The sequence below is a fragment of the Plutella xylostella genome, chromosome Z (genome assembly GCF_932276165.1).
Source record: "Plutella xylostella chromosome Z, ilPluXylo3.1, whole genome shotgun sequence".
In the NCBI taxonomy this organism is placed as follows: Eukaryota; Metazoa; Arthropoda; class Insecta; order Lepidoptera; family Plutellidae; genus Plutella; species Plutella xylostella.
This window is the reverse complement of record NC_064012.1, coordinates 3,530,011-3,542,957: the sequence shown is the minus strand read 5'-3', so window position 1 is coordinate 3,542,957 and position 12,947 is coordinate 3,530,011. Positions and strand designations below refer to the sequence as shown.

The 12,947-nt window shown below is 36.9% G+C and overlaps 1 protein-coding gene across 1 annotated transcript; it reads right to left on the bottom strand.

Annotated features, from left to right (window-relative positions):
• Positions 1-5,076: 5,076 nt before the first annotated feature.
• LOC105398566 (proton-coupled folate transporter) lies at positions 5,077-12,536 on the bottom strand. The gene is made up of 9 exons (XM_011570693.3): positions 12,393-12,536; positions 11,419-11,619; positions 10,845-11,019; positions 10,574-10,759; positions 10,196-10,486; positions 9,032-9,186; positions 7,947-8,115; positions 6,951-7,110; positions 5,077-5,441 (listed from the first exon to the last, which is right to left on the bottom strand). The coding sequence occupies exons 1-9, from the start codon at positions 12,417-12,419 to the stop codon at positions 5,351-5,353; spliced, it is 1,455 nt and encodes a 484-aa protein (XP_011568995.1). The 5' UTR covers positions 12,420-12,536; the 3' UTR covers positions 5,077-5,350.
• Between the last annotated feature and the right edge of the window lie 411 nt (positions 12,537-12,947).

Sequence of the window (12,947 nt, the reverse complement as noted above, 5' to 3'; positions counted from 1 at the left end):
CACTTTGTTCACTTTCACAAATTGTACCAAGCGTCCTTTGAAAATGTCCCACTCGCACGATTTGTGGTCGAAAGTAGCCAAATTACCCAAAAACGCCATTGTTATCCGTTTTTGCAACACGTGAGTAGATGATCCTCGTTCGACAGTGATAGATATTTATAATATAGATTAATTATTAATTGCAATAAAACAACCGACCGTATAATTCGACTTGGCGCTTTATTACTGAAAACCATAGAGTTTGACCATAGACTATAAAGGTCTTACCAAAGAGTATAGAGGGCACGATGCTCAGATCAACTACAAATAGATTCGCAATCGCCGTGTGCACTATTCTCTTTCTCACTCAAACCATAGATGTTGCCGACAAAAAAATAAAACCTAAATATGGGGAAATTTAACTTATCATAATAACAAAAACAAAACTTGAGTATATCGTCGGTTGATAGGAAAAAGACACTAAAGGCTAATTTTTCAATAGCCAGACAAAAGTTTTGCTGGAAAATAATTTTGATGCTCTTGCGTCTCAATGTTTCTCAATGTTTGTATTACCCAGATAACATTTATCTGAATATTGAAAAATCAGCCTTAGTGAGTTTTTCCTGTCAACCGACGATATAGTTAAGAAAAAAAACTTTACTCATACTTATTTGATTTCAATATAATTATTTAATATACACAAACTGAGTGGATTGTATAATTCATTGTCTTCGTCCAATCGAAACAATCCTCTTCAAAATGTGCCGAACACAATTTTTGTATGTTTCCTTGGTTCCCAATTTGTGCGACCGGTAATGTCTATCCATTTTCTTGATATTTTTTTTCTGTCGGAAACCTATGAAAGAGATAAATGGATGAGCATGAGCATTATAATCGTGGGCCAAATATGTGATGGGGTTTTTTTTAAAGGAAACACGTATTTCGTATCAATACAATAAACTTTATATTATACAGAAGAAATCACACATGGAAGAAAAAAAAAGAAACGAACGTTTCCTCACAATGAGAGGCACCTCATTTGAAAGAGGAGAATGACTTCTACAAAATACAATCTTCACAAAAACCGAATTCGTGCGCCCCATTTGTAAACCCAACCCGAGTCCGTTACAATTTCTAGTATTTTCTTTGCATACTATAATATTTGTGGGTAAAATAAATTTTCAATAACTTGCAACACCATGTGATTTGTTATGATATGGTACCTCGTAATTTTTACTTAAAACTGATACTAAAAGACCTTACAGTATTAAAATTAGTAACGTTTTATATTAAAATCGAGCCAATAGATAGTACTATGATGAATGTAAGCTTGTTAAACTTGATAGTATCTACTTACATGTGAAAATATATCTCATCCATCATTCCATCGTGTTTTCGTTCAATATGCTCTGTACAACCGAACAAAATCCATCCACCCATGTCACACACTCGTTAAGTGATGATAATAGTCTAATAAACTTAATAAACACCCACAAATCACTAGCAAATCAAAAATAAATAGCATTTAGAAAATTTTGTTGTAACTGTCAGCCTTTGTTTGGCACAGATTTTTCATTTGTTTCATTGTTTGGCACAGAGAACTGACGTAAACAGGCGCCACAGCAAAAAGGACAAAAAACATTTACAGCTTAACGTTTCTTTCTTACGCTTAATGTAGCTAAGCGTCTCTTTTTCGCAATGTCAGAACTGTCACGATTATACCCCTGTGGCACGATGCAACGTGCCAGTGCTACGTCTACACAGAGTACACGACATACACATCAACTTTACTTTAAAATAAAATCAGTAATTAATCTCGCTTGGCAAACTGTTCTCTTCGAACACCTCTAAACACAGGAACCATTTTTATTTGTTCGGTCTTTGTTATATTTATAACCTGCACGAAGCAGTACCAACTTTCCTCGCTGGGATGTTATGATTTCATGTGCAGTCATTGACATATATATTACTAGCGTAAGGACAGGGCCTCCCACTCAATAAAATGGCACCCACGCGTTGGCCCTAAAATCGTCATTTTAGGGCCAACGCTTCTCAGTCGACAGTTGTCTGTGGCCGAGAGATGGTCTTGTGAATCTTGTGATAAATATGTAGTTGTGTTGTGAAAGGCTGCAAAAACCATGATACGAAGGCCAAAAAGAAACATGGAATATCGTATCATCAGTAATTATCATTCGATAATTATTTTACTACCAAAGTCTACAATGGCCGCGCGCTGTAACCTTGTACGGACGTAATTTTTAGTTGACTATCTTCCGAGAACATTTTCTTGTTGCACACACGTACGTTTTGGAGCGTGATTTTTCGCACGTTACTATATATTATGTAGTTATGTAGTCCATTTGTACAGGACGCTCTACAGCCCAAAACGCTTGACGGATTTTAATTTTAGTAGTTGGGTTTGTCTTAAATTGTAGTAGTGACACAAGCTATTTAACTCTTAAAATATGGCGCCTGCAAATTATAAAACAATGTCCGGTGACGGTAAATTTTGAACGCACGTACAAGGTTACGTCGTCACTCGTCGTCAAGATAGTTGCTCGGCACTGACATAGTTCAAACAAATTATGACAGATGACAGTTATTTTGCTTGTATGAAGAAGGTTTGAGTAAAATGTTCTGAGGGGCCTATCCTTCCTTTTGAAATCATTGTGTGCAGTTTTATTACTAGATGGACCTGCTTGCGATGTAGTTCCTGGAAGTAATTGTTACAGTTAGGTCTGTCTCTTTGACCAATGAAATAAACGAAATTTGTTTTAAATTTTAGTGCTAATTCGATATTTAATATAACGGTAATACAACGAAATCGTAACACTGTGTTTATATTTCGGCAAAGTAGACTTGGTAATATAGTAAAGTTAATTTATTATAGGCTTACCCCCACAATACATCAAAATCAGTAAAATCTGCCACAATTTAATATTTTTGCACTGTATTGTAGACTGTAAGTAATGCACTGTATATCTCTGCTTCGAATTAGGAGTAACACTAAAACTGGTTTTTGCAACAAAAACTTGAAGGTCATAGCTATGACAGGTAAAATTTGCGCACGGGATGAGAGATGATGATGATGTGATGCCAATAAATAAATAAATAAATAAATAGCAAACTTGGGTATCATGCGTCATAGGTCACATCCCCTTTTTGCCGCATTCCGCACTTCCAACATAGGCTTTATTGTATCGTTATCCCGAAATCAAATCATCTACTTTAATGGCGACTGTCTAGTCGGTACCTTCTTATGCTAATCAGCCAGGGAGACAATATTTAACTATATTTTTTTAGTTTCAATTCGTTTGCATCGGACCGTACTTTACATGGGCACGCGAGTTGACGATATAAAAAAACAGAAGATGCCAACAGTCTTAGGCGCGCGACTTGACGAACGACTCTTATTTTGTTGACGAATTATAGATACCTAATAATAATATAATGATAAAAAGGCCTCAACACTCATCCTAAGACTAATGGTCTCAGGATCAATGATCTCATGTGGGTCGCACTCAAATTATGACAGACTATATAAGACATGTGGCCGCCTCGGCTGCGCGGCCGAGACTGCCGTAACAATGACATGCAGTGCACGCTGCACGTGTAGCCCTTCCCCACTACCCCACCCGCTCCCCGCTGTCGTCTTGGGTACCTCGTCCCCTCCGCGTCTTACACCCCGCAAGGAGGGTCGCCAAGAAACTTGCCAATCTATTACCCCATTTACATTCAGCCCCTGCCGCTGCCCCTCGCGCTGCCGGCAATAATTCCCTAAATATTGCTGCAGCAGGATCGAGAGGAGTGTGTGTTTACATACTGCCCTACCACTCACTTCGCTTTCAAGTGTCGGCAATGGCAGACGTCGAAATAATTACATCGGCCGCGGTCTCATTTTATATAGGGAGAAAAAATGTATAGGCAGAAAAATGAAACGACCACTAAGGAGCGACACAACATTATCTGATGCATTAAAATCGGTTCAGTCGTTGCAATTACCTAAACGATCACTATCCGTAGTAGAAACAAAAGACACATGCGTTACTCGAATGTACCCATAGTACGTAAGAAATTAGCTCTTGATAAAAAATGTTAAAACCCCGAAATTTATGAGACAATCAACTTAAGTTCAAGTGAACCTCCTCCAGGCGCTCGGCGAGTACTGAGCGTCGGAGCTGAATGTAAACACGCACTGCCGCTCGCGCTGCCGGTCCTTTGACTTCCGCACAAAAAACCGCCATTTAGGGGAGCGCCGGGCAGCGCGAGTGGCAATAGCAGCGGCATGAGAAGTATCGCGTTTACACACTGCCCTGCCCACTTCGGCTGAATGTAAACGAGGTATTATAGTGAGTGAGCATGTATTTTATGTCACAGGGCCTTATACAAACTAGGACTTTTAGACTAGGAATAGGGCGGCAAATTTGATAAATCAAGTAGCCTATTGAATGGACTGCAACTCGGCGCTCGTGTAGTGTGTGGACGATGACGGATTTGTCCACAGATGGGTACGCGGCGTCGCGACGGTATCGTGTGTAGGAGCGCTTAGGAGAGTATAGCACTTGTTCGTCCATACAAAAAGAGAAAACTTTTTACTACCTCTAAATATGATCCAATCTCTATGTTTTTTTGTATGTTATTGACACAAGGAATAACTAGGTTTATAGCTTTTAATTTTTTCGATATTGTTTATAGATTCAAACTTATAGGCACCTCTAATAGCGTAATTTTTGTGTGTTGAATCAAGCCGTTCGTTGAAGAATAACAATGTATTAAAAAAAAGCGAAACCTACAAACCGAATATAATATTATGCTGAAGCGTTTGACACCAAATTCTACGATATTTAGTTAGTGTAAAACGTTTTCTCCCGAAACCAGAATTTCATTACGAAAAATACCTATTGTCAGTCGCGTGTTGCAGTGCATCTCTATCGCACCCGTGCCCGGGGCATGAGAGCGCAAGCGATAACAAATCTTTTCCTAAATACCTATTTCGCTAGAATCACGAAGGTATACTCTCCTCTTAATAATAAGTATTTCAACAACGCAAAGCAAAATTACATATGTTACACATTAATAATACAATGATAAAACTCATAGATTTAAATTATGAATTTATTAGCATCTTTAGCTGATTTCATAGGTAAGTACTTTAATATTCTCCTTATCGAAGGCCTTAAAATATTATACATAATTATCTATTCGAGTGGCTTATTTATGTGTCCTAATTCCTTTTTATTTTTTTCTTAAATATACAGGTATAGATTAGGTACATTTTATGTATCTAAAGCTTTAGCACCATTACTCATCGTCCTTGTATGCACTTTTATAATTATATATCTAAACAACAATGCAAATGCAATAAATGTTATCACGAAATAGATTTATCCGATGATATCTGCCTTTCATCTTGATCTATGATAGCCTCTAATCTCTTGTGTCTCAGTTTTATCTCCATTACTCTGAAAACAACAAAATATGACATTACATATGAAAAACAAAGATTGCGCTTATCAACTATAGTGAAATGAGTAAATATATGTTTGGAACTAAACTCGATCGACGCACGATAGGAAATAAAAAAAACTGGACAAATCTACTGTCCCTACGGTTTATTTCAGGACGTTTGATATGGGTGGCACTTTAAAAAAATCATATTTACGCATGAATAGGTACTGTTGCAGAATCAGTAATTTTATTCAGTCACACCTACAGAAAAGAGTGACTCAATAAAATTGTGTGACCGTTTCGCTCGTATAGATTGTTTGCAAGATGAACTTATCATCAATGTCGGCGTTGACTCTGATGCGACAGATTCTGAGAGCATAATAAAATATACAGTTCCCCAAAATTGATAATGCACATAGAAATCTTCGTCATCGTTCGGCAACGGTCGTATTCCCGAGCGTTAGAAAACTATTATGTATTTAGAGTGGTTAAGTGCATTTTCTTCATGAAATTTTAGTAGAATTATGTAATTGGTGCTAAAAGAGATAATTGATTTATCAGTAACGAAATTTGATTCGATAATTCATAATATTCCATAATATTAAAATTTACTTCGAAAATGTTACAGTAGGTACTTTTCAAGTGTCTTACTGAAGCTGATGTAAAGATGGATGAAAGAAGGTTTGAATAACACAAGGTTTATATTATAAGGAGAAATGGATTTCAAACACAGGTTTATATTAAAATTTTTAAATCTCAGTTCAAAAGTATTTACAGCACTGATTATTTCACATCAATAAACATGTTTACACTAAAATCTCAGTTCAAAAGTATTTACAGCGCTGATCATTCACAATAATATTACAATTACAAACTTGGTCTTTTGGGTGTGGCTTTATTGGCAAAGTGAAGTCTATCAATGTGACGTATACTTTATTCTTAAATGTGCCTCATAATATGGCATCGTCAAAAATAATTAAAGTTGAAATTAAATTCACATTTGAAAAAAATTACAAGAACGATGTGTAATTGCAGCTCTTTATAATTCCACAAAAGTAATATTGATCTTGACCTTGAGACCCTTGACTGATTGGTGACAGCCACCGACCGCCCAAATTGTTTTCGATTATGTGTCACATGATATTGACTACTATTTCTTTCGAACAAGGATCAAAATGCAAGTGCTTTGTTTAATTCAATGATTCGGGTGTTTCCGGGAATCGGACAGTTTGCGAAGATTTGCATGTGCATTATTAATATGGGAGAACTGTACCTACTTCGAGGGAGAATTATAAAATACATTTAATCACTTGGGACATCTCTTAAATTGTCAAACTCGAAACGACCTCATAACAAACGCCCTGAAATAGACCGTAATGGTAGATTTTCTGATAAATAAATAATAAAACTAAATCACAAAAAAAATACATGAAGAAGTCGATTTTTGAACAATATTTATGTATTTCAGTATCGATTAATCTAAAATTGATGCCCAAAGAATCGGCTCAAATATTTTTACTCACGCTGCGAAAATGAAGACGATCATCTGCGTACTCATTGTCAAATAGAATATCGCATTTATAGCGTCAGAATGAAGAGTCGCACTGTATAGCTGTCCGTAAATGACTGATGCGAACATTCCCACAGCGTTCTCCATCACGGACAGGAACGCGTATGCCACACCTGCAAAATATAAGTTTGATATCAATAGAAATCTATTAAAATGGAAATCTGTAATCGGAGGATGACTTGATATTCGGTATATGGGTTCTTTATATTCGATAGATGCGTAAGTTGTAATATTCAGCAGCAGAAGCTAAAGTATGTATGGATTTTAAACACCTTAACCCACTGACGGACACTGACTGCATTTGACGTCCACCGCACTTTTAGAAAAAAATCACAACGTCGAATGCAGTCCCCGCTCTTTTTCTAATTATTTCAACAACGGTCAATGCAGTCCTGTTTTACCTAGAGTTTGTATGAAGACCATCTTGTTGTGCTTTATTTGGAAGGATTTCAAAGTTATATGTGCACCCAGAGTACCTTTTTTTCACACAGCAATAAGTTTTCATACAGAAAAAAGTGTGAACTCACACGCACACAACGGTCATTGACGTCGTGTTTTCTTTACTGCGTCTAGGCAGTGTGCCGGCATGTGCACCAGCAGATCAACACTCAACTCCCATACAAAAATGTTGTGCGTTTTTATGAATTTCACCGTTAATCTAGTGTCCATCAATGTGTTAAAAAAGTCTATCTCCAACTTGCATGCCAAGGTTAGACGCTAGGGAAAATCACCCTCCAGTGTTGCAGGGGACCCATGTAGACTACGGGTTAAAGCCCCAGTTTCACCATACCCTGTTAGATCCTAACAAGGGATTAGTTGTTGACTTTTGACACATCTGTCAAGAATTTAATATTGAGATGACGTAAAATTGATGAAATTACAAAGTAACAGGGGTGTTAATGATCTAACAGACTATGGTGAAAGTAGACAACATTAAGCTTGTGTTTACCTCTTTCCGCGGGTTCCAGCACTTTGGAGGTCATGGACCGTATGAGCGGCGCGACGCAAGGGCCCAGCGCGGCCACGGTGGCACCCCAGTACATGGTGCGGCCGACCGACGCGTGCGCGTACACGAAGTGACCCGCCATGTGGGACGTGGCGCCCAGCATCACGATCACCTGGCCGTGGCAGTAAACACATATTGAACACAAATTTTAGAGCTGTCAAAATCTAAATTTCTTTGTTTAAAATTCGACTTTCTCAGTGATCCCGTAAATGAAATTTTTATCTAGCAAAATTTATAATTTGACAGCGTTAAAATTAGAATTTGTGCCTTCAGAATAGACATCATTGTATAGTAAGTCGAAAGAGGGTATCGGAAATCACTTTGAACCAGTTTTGTTCAACGACTATTGAAAATACATGAAAAAATATGTTAGCTTCCCCATCTATCGGACAGTTTATTGGTCACATGACTTTACTATGGGCAGTAGAATTCATTTCTCTGAGTCACCCTTTTTGGCTTACCATACCACTTTGGCCACACCCTGTAGAATACTCTGTGTACCGAGCAACCGAGCAGGTTTCGCTCGGTAGTCGTTCAGATGAACTCGTAAGATGCCTTTCTGCCAGTTTCTATAACTATCTATCAATGACAAAGGAATAAAGAGAGGACCTGGCATAAAAATCGGTACTTAAAAATATATCGTCGTCTCTTTTTTAACTTATTGGTGTTATCCTACGTAAAAAAGGACAACAGTAGTTTTGTCTTTGCCTAAAATTACAACATTGCGACCGGTCGCCATGTTGATTGACATCCAAACACAAGGTACTTCAGCTGTCAAACAATTTGTTTGTTTACATTTTTCAAGAAAAAAGCATTTTTTTCGTGGATATGCCATGTCCTCTCTTTATTCCTTTGTCAATGCTATCTATCGATAGCTGACAGTGACTTTCATACTGCGAATATTTCATACGATTTTGAGAGAATGCAACGTTTTGTGTGTCATGTGACGGGCAAACGAAATTGGTATTGATATAGAGGTATCGAATCGAACAATTAATATGATTTCCATTTAAGTACCATGTACTTACAGTGTCTCGCCATTTAAACACCTTCGTCATAAGCGGTATGCCTAGCAGCATGACAAGAACATAAGCCGTACTCATGTAGGTTCGGAAGTTTGAAAAGTTCGAGGCGTCCCATTGAAATACTTTCATAGTATACAGGTACATAACTGGACGTTCATCTGAAAAAACACATCTACGATTTAGTTCCCTACGGTAGACAAATAGTCTGAGGGTTGACCCCATAGTTTGTTTTGTTTGCCTATATCTAAAATTATTTTATCGTAATATATTGATAGTTGTAGTAACGAAACTTGTTGATTACGTAATAATAATTAAGACTCTTTGAGTTAGTACATAGGTAGAGTCAACAACAAAATTTTGCAAGGGGTAAAAGAAAGTCCACCAACCCGCACTAGTCCAGGGACTCCAGGGTAGTGGACTAGGCCTAAAACCCTTCCTTAAGTGCCCTTTCAGTGGGGACGTAATGGGTAAGTTGTGATGATGATTGTGAATTGTCAAAACATATGAAATTATTTTTTTATGTAAATGGTAGCCCTAAATCAATGAAGAATAGTAAGACCTATTACAATATACAAAAAATAAATTATTGCCCTAATAACTACATTTGGTGTTGGCTGTTGGCACTTGTTTTTGTAGCAATATAGCTTTGTCTTTGTCGGACTCTAGGTAGGAAAGGTACTTGTGAGATCGCATAATTTATCGAGTCTTTCTCGAATTCTGTTGTTAGAAATACGAGAATATTGTTAATCTAAGACGAGTACAGATAACATTGTACTTTAACATGGTTTATCTTTCGAGGTTATTTGTATACAAGTAGGTATCTAACACGAGTTTCCAATTTCATTAATCTACCTGCCTACTTATGAATAACTTAAGGAAAGGAACAAAACCTCTACCTCAATGCTAAAGTACTGTAGGTGGGTTGTACCTGTACCAATTTTTTTGGAATAGGTGTAACTACGTAATCATTTTAGTCACACATCGCGGATAAATTCAGAAAAGTCATTCAACAGCTGCTTTTGTAAATTTCATGATATAAATTTACATAAGCAGGCAACGTACGACAGCAGCCCCAAGGCTCAGAGGCAATTCAATTTGAATATTCATAATTATGTGTAATGAATGATTTGACTTTATAATAAGTAAGTATATCGAAAGATACCATACCTCGTTGGAATGTGTACAAAGCCATGGAAATCAGCAAAATCCACAAATATAATCTTCTATTACTTGTCCTCTTCTTCTGTAGGGTAATGACAGTTTGTTTAATATTATTTAGATCAAAGAAATCCTTGATAGGGTTTGTTACTCCGGCTTCCTTTAAGGATTTCTGTTCTGGTCTTGTTTGCCACTTCAAGAACAACAATGAATAAAGAAAAGCCAGTACCATGAGAATAGTGTTAACAGCAAACATCATTGTAAATGACTTGTTGAACACATTTTTGAACAAGACATTACCTGTAAAGACACAATATAATCATTACCAATCATGTAAAGAATATCAGGTTGTATTTGATGTCAACAAATAAATATGAAGAATCTTACCTAGGGCTACTCCTGTAGGCATGGTACTCAAATAAACTATATCCAAGATGCCAATCCTTAGAGTCCGACTCTTAGCATGTGACACATCAGCTATGTATGCAAAGCAGCCGGCAAATATCGCCAGATCGGCCCCTGTTAAGGCACTTGGAAAGGCTGCTACATAAATCACATAATCAAGAGGCCAATCTGAAGGACAAAGATGTAGTAAGTATCTTTTTAAGGTGATGTTAACTTACAAAAGAAATAATACTACTAACTTGAATTTAAGTACCATTCATAGTAATGACTGTAATCATAAATGAGAAGTACAGTTTTCCTAGGAACCCAGCCAACAGTATTGACTTGCGTCCACGTTTATCACTCCAAGCCCCGAGGAAAAAAGCCAATATCAGTGGAACTATATGTGAAGATACACCAAACCACTGTTGAAATCTTGCAACTGTAACCTGCAAGACAAATGGATATTGTTAATTATGTGAAAAATAGTTTGTTTGCAACACACAATATATATTTATTGTTCAGGTTTTATTTAAGACTGTTGATAGAAAAACAAAATTGCTAATCTTACAAGAGCCATGCAGAGAGAGAGCACTTCTTACTTAGATTTGTACCCTGGAAATGGCTATTAGCTAATTTACGTACCTACTTCTGTAATTCAGAGTAATGTATTTTCTTGAACTATATGAGGGGTATGGGGTCTTATGGGATATTGGCACCCACTCTGGGGAGCTCCATTGCTTTTTTATTTTCTCAGCTTTGAAGTATGTAAGTCTAAGCTTATTAACATAGTGAAACACCTCAAAAAGGGTGAATGTGTAAAGGGCAATAAAATCTTTTTAACTAACCTGCACCTCGGAACTGATGTTTGGGTAGCTAGATATGTTATGGCATATACCTTGGCTATATCCATGGTCAACTGTGCAAGCACGGAACACATAGAATGTTTGCTCAATAACATTTGTTATCATGAATGCCATCATGTATAAGAACATTGGGGGTTCCACAGTTATATTACGGTACCATGGTAGCTTTACCTGTTTAGGTTCCTGAAACAGAATGTTACCAGTAGTTGGAAAATTGGTCTTTAGTATTTGAAATCATATTGATTTAGAGGCGCGTAATTTAGTTTACCTACTTTTTAGGTCTACATGGTGTATATGGTTCTTTATGATGTAAGGAACTACCTAATTCAAAGGTTGCCTGGAAGAAATCGCTTTAAGCGATAAGGCCGCCATTTGTACATATTATTATGTGTTAGATTCAGTTTTTTTGTAATTTTTGTCCATCTTTTTGTGTACAAATAAAGAATAACTATCTATGTAATTCAAATTCATTTCATTTATTAACACTATAAAAATTGAATAGAATAGAATATTGCTTTATTGAACACCACATAAATCAGACATACAAAAAACATACTTATATATAGTAATCGACAAGTATTAAGAAGTAACAAATGTCGCCAGCATATTGGGAACCCTCCCATAGTGATCGAACCTAGAAGGGCTATTCAATCTATAGTTTTAGTAATCTACATAGTTTTAGTTTGTATAAGATATAGGTACTTATAATAGTTTAGTTTGTGACATAGTGTCGTCTTTATTATAAGGCTTAAGGTATTATATTATTTAGATGAATAATAGTTGATAACAATAAATAATACACAGTAAAATGTATTATTAATAGGTACTAGCAGAAGATGTTGGTTTAAATTTTAAAATATTATACATAATCCAAACAAACAAATGTTGAGGTTATTTATTATTAATGAATTTCTATTAGTATATTGCAAGGCAGACCATATTACTTGTGAACTTACTTCTTTATATATTTCGTCAGCATCCATATTTTAACTTAGAACTTAAGCAGATAGATAAAACTATTATTGTTCAGCTGACAGCTGTATCTCATACCGCGCAACGCAAGAAAAAGAAAACTTACGTGAAAATCAAAACAAAAAAATTAAAAAATAAACCACAACCAGCCAGTGTTGCCATAGCTAATATCTACACACAGACCACAAAAAAACACTTGTCTGCACTCAGTCTGGTAAATAAAAATGCCTATACACCACCGGCGCGGCTGACGGACGCGGCTGTCACCCGCGACTTAAAGGTATCTATAGGTAAGGAATGTACACTACGCTGTTCAAACTATCGGACGTAGGTCGCGAACGTAACCTTGGACTGATCTTCAGTCCTAAAAGTCCGTGCTCACTTATCAATCGCGGCTGACAGCCGCGTCCGTCAGCCGCGGCCGATGGTGTGTCAGCTAAAACAGATTTATCAATGATCATTCTTCTTATTTTTATTGCCTTCGGATCTTGCTGCCTGCTGCCTGCGACGTTGGTCTTTCGCCCCCCGCCTCGACCGCC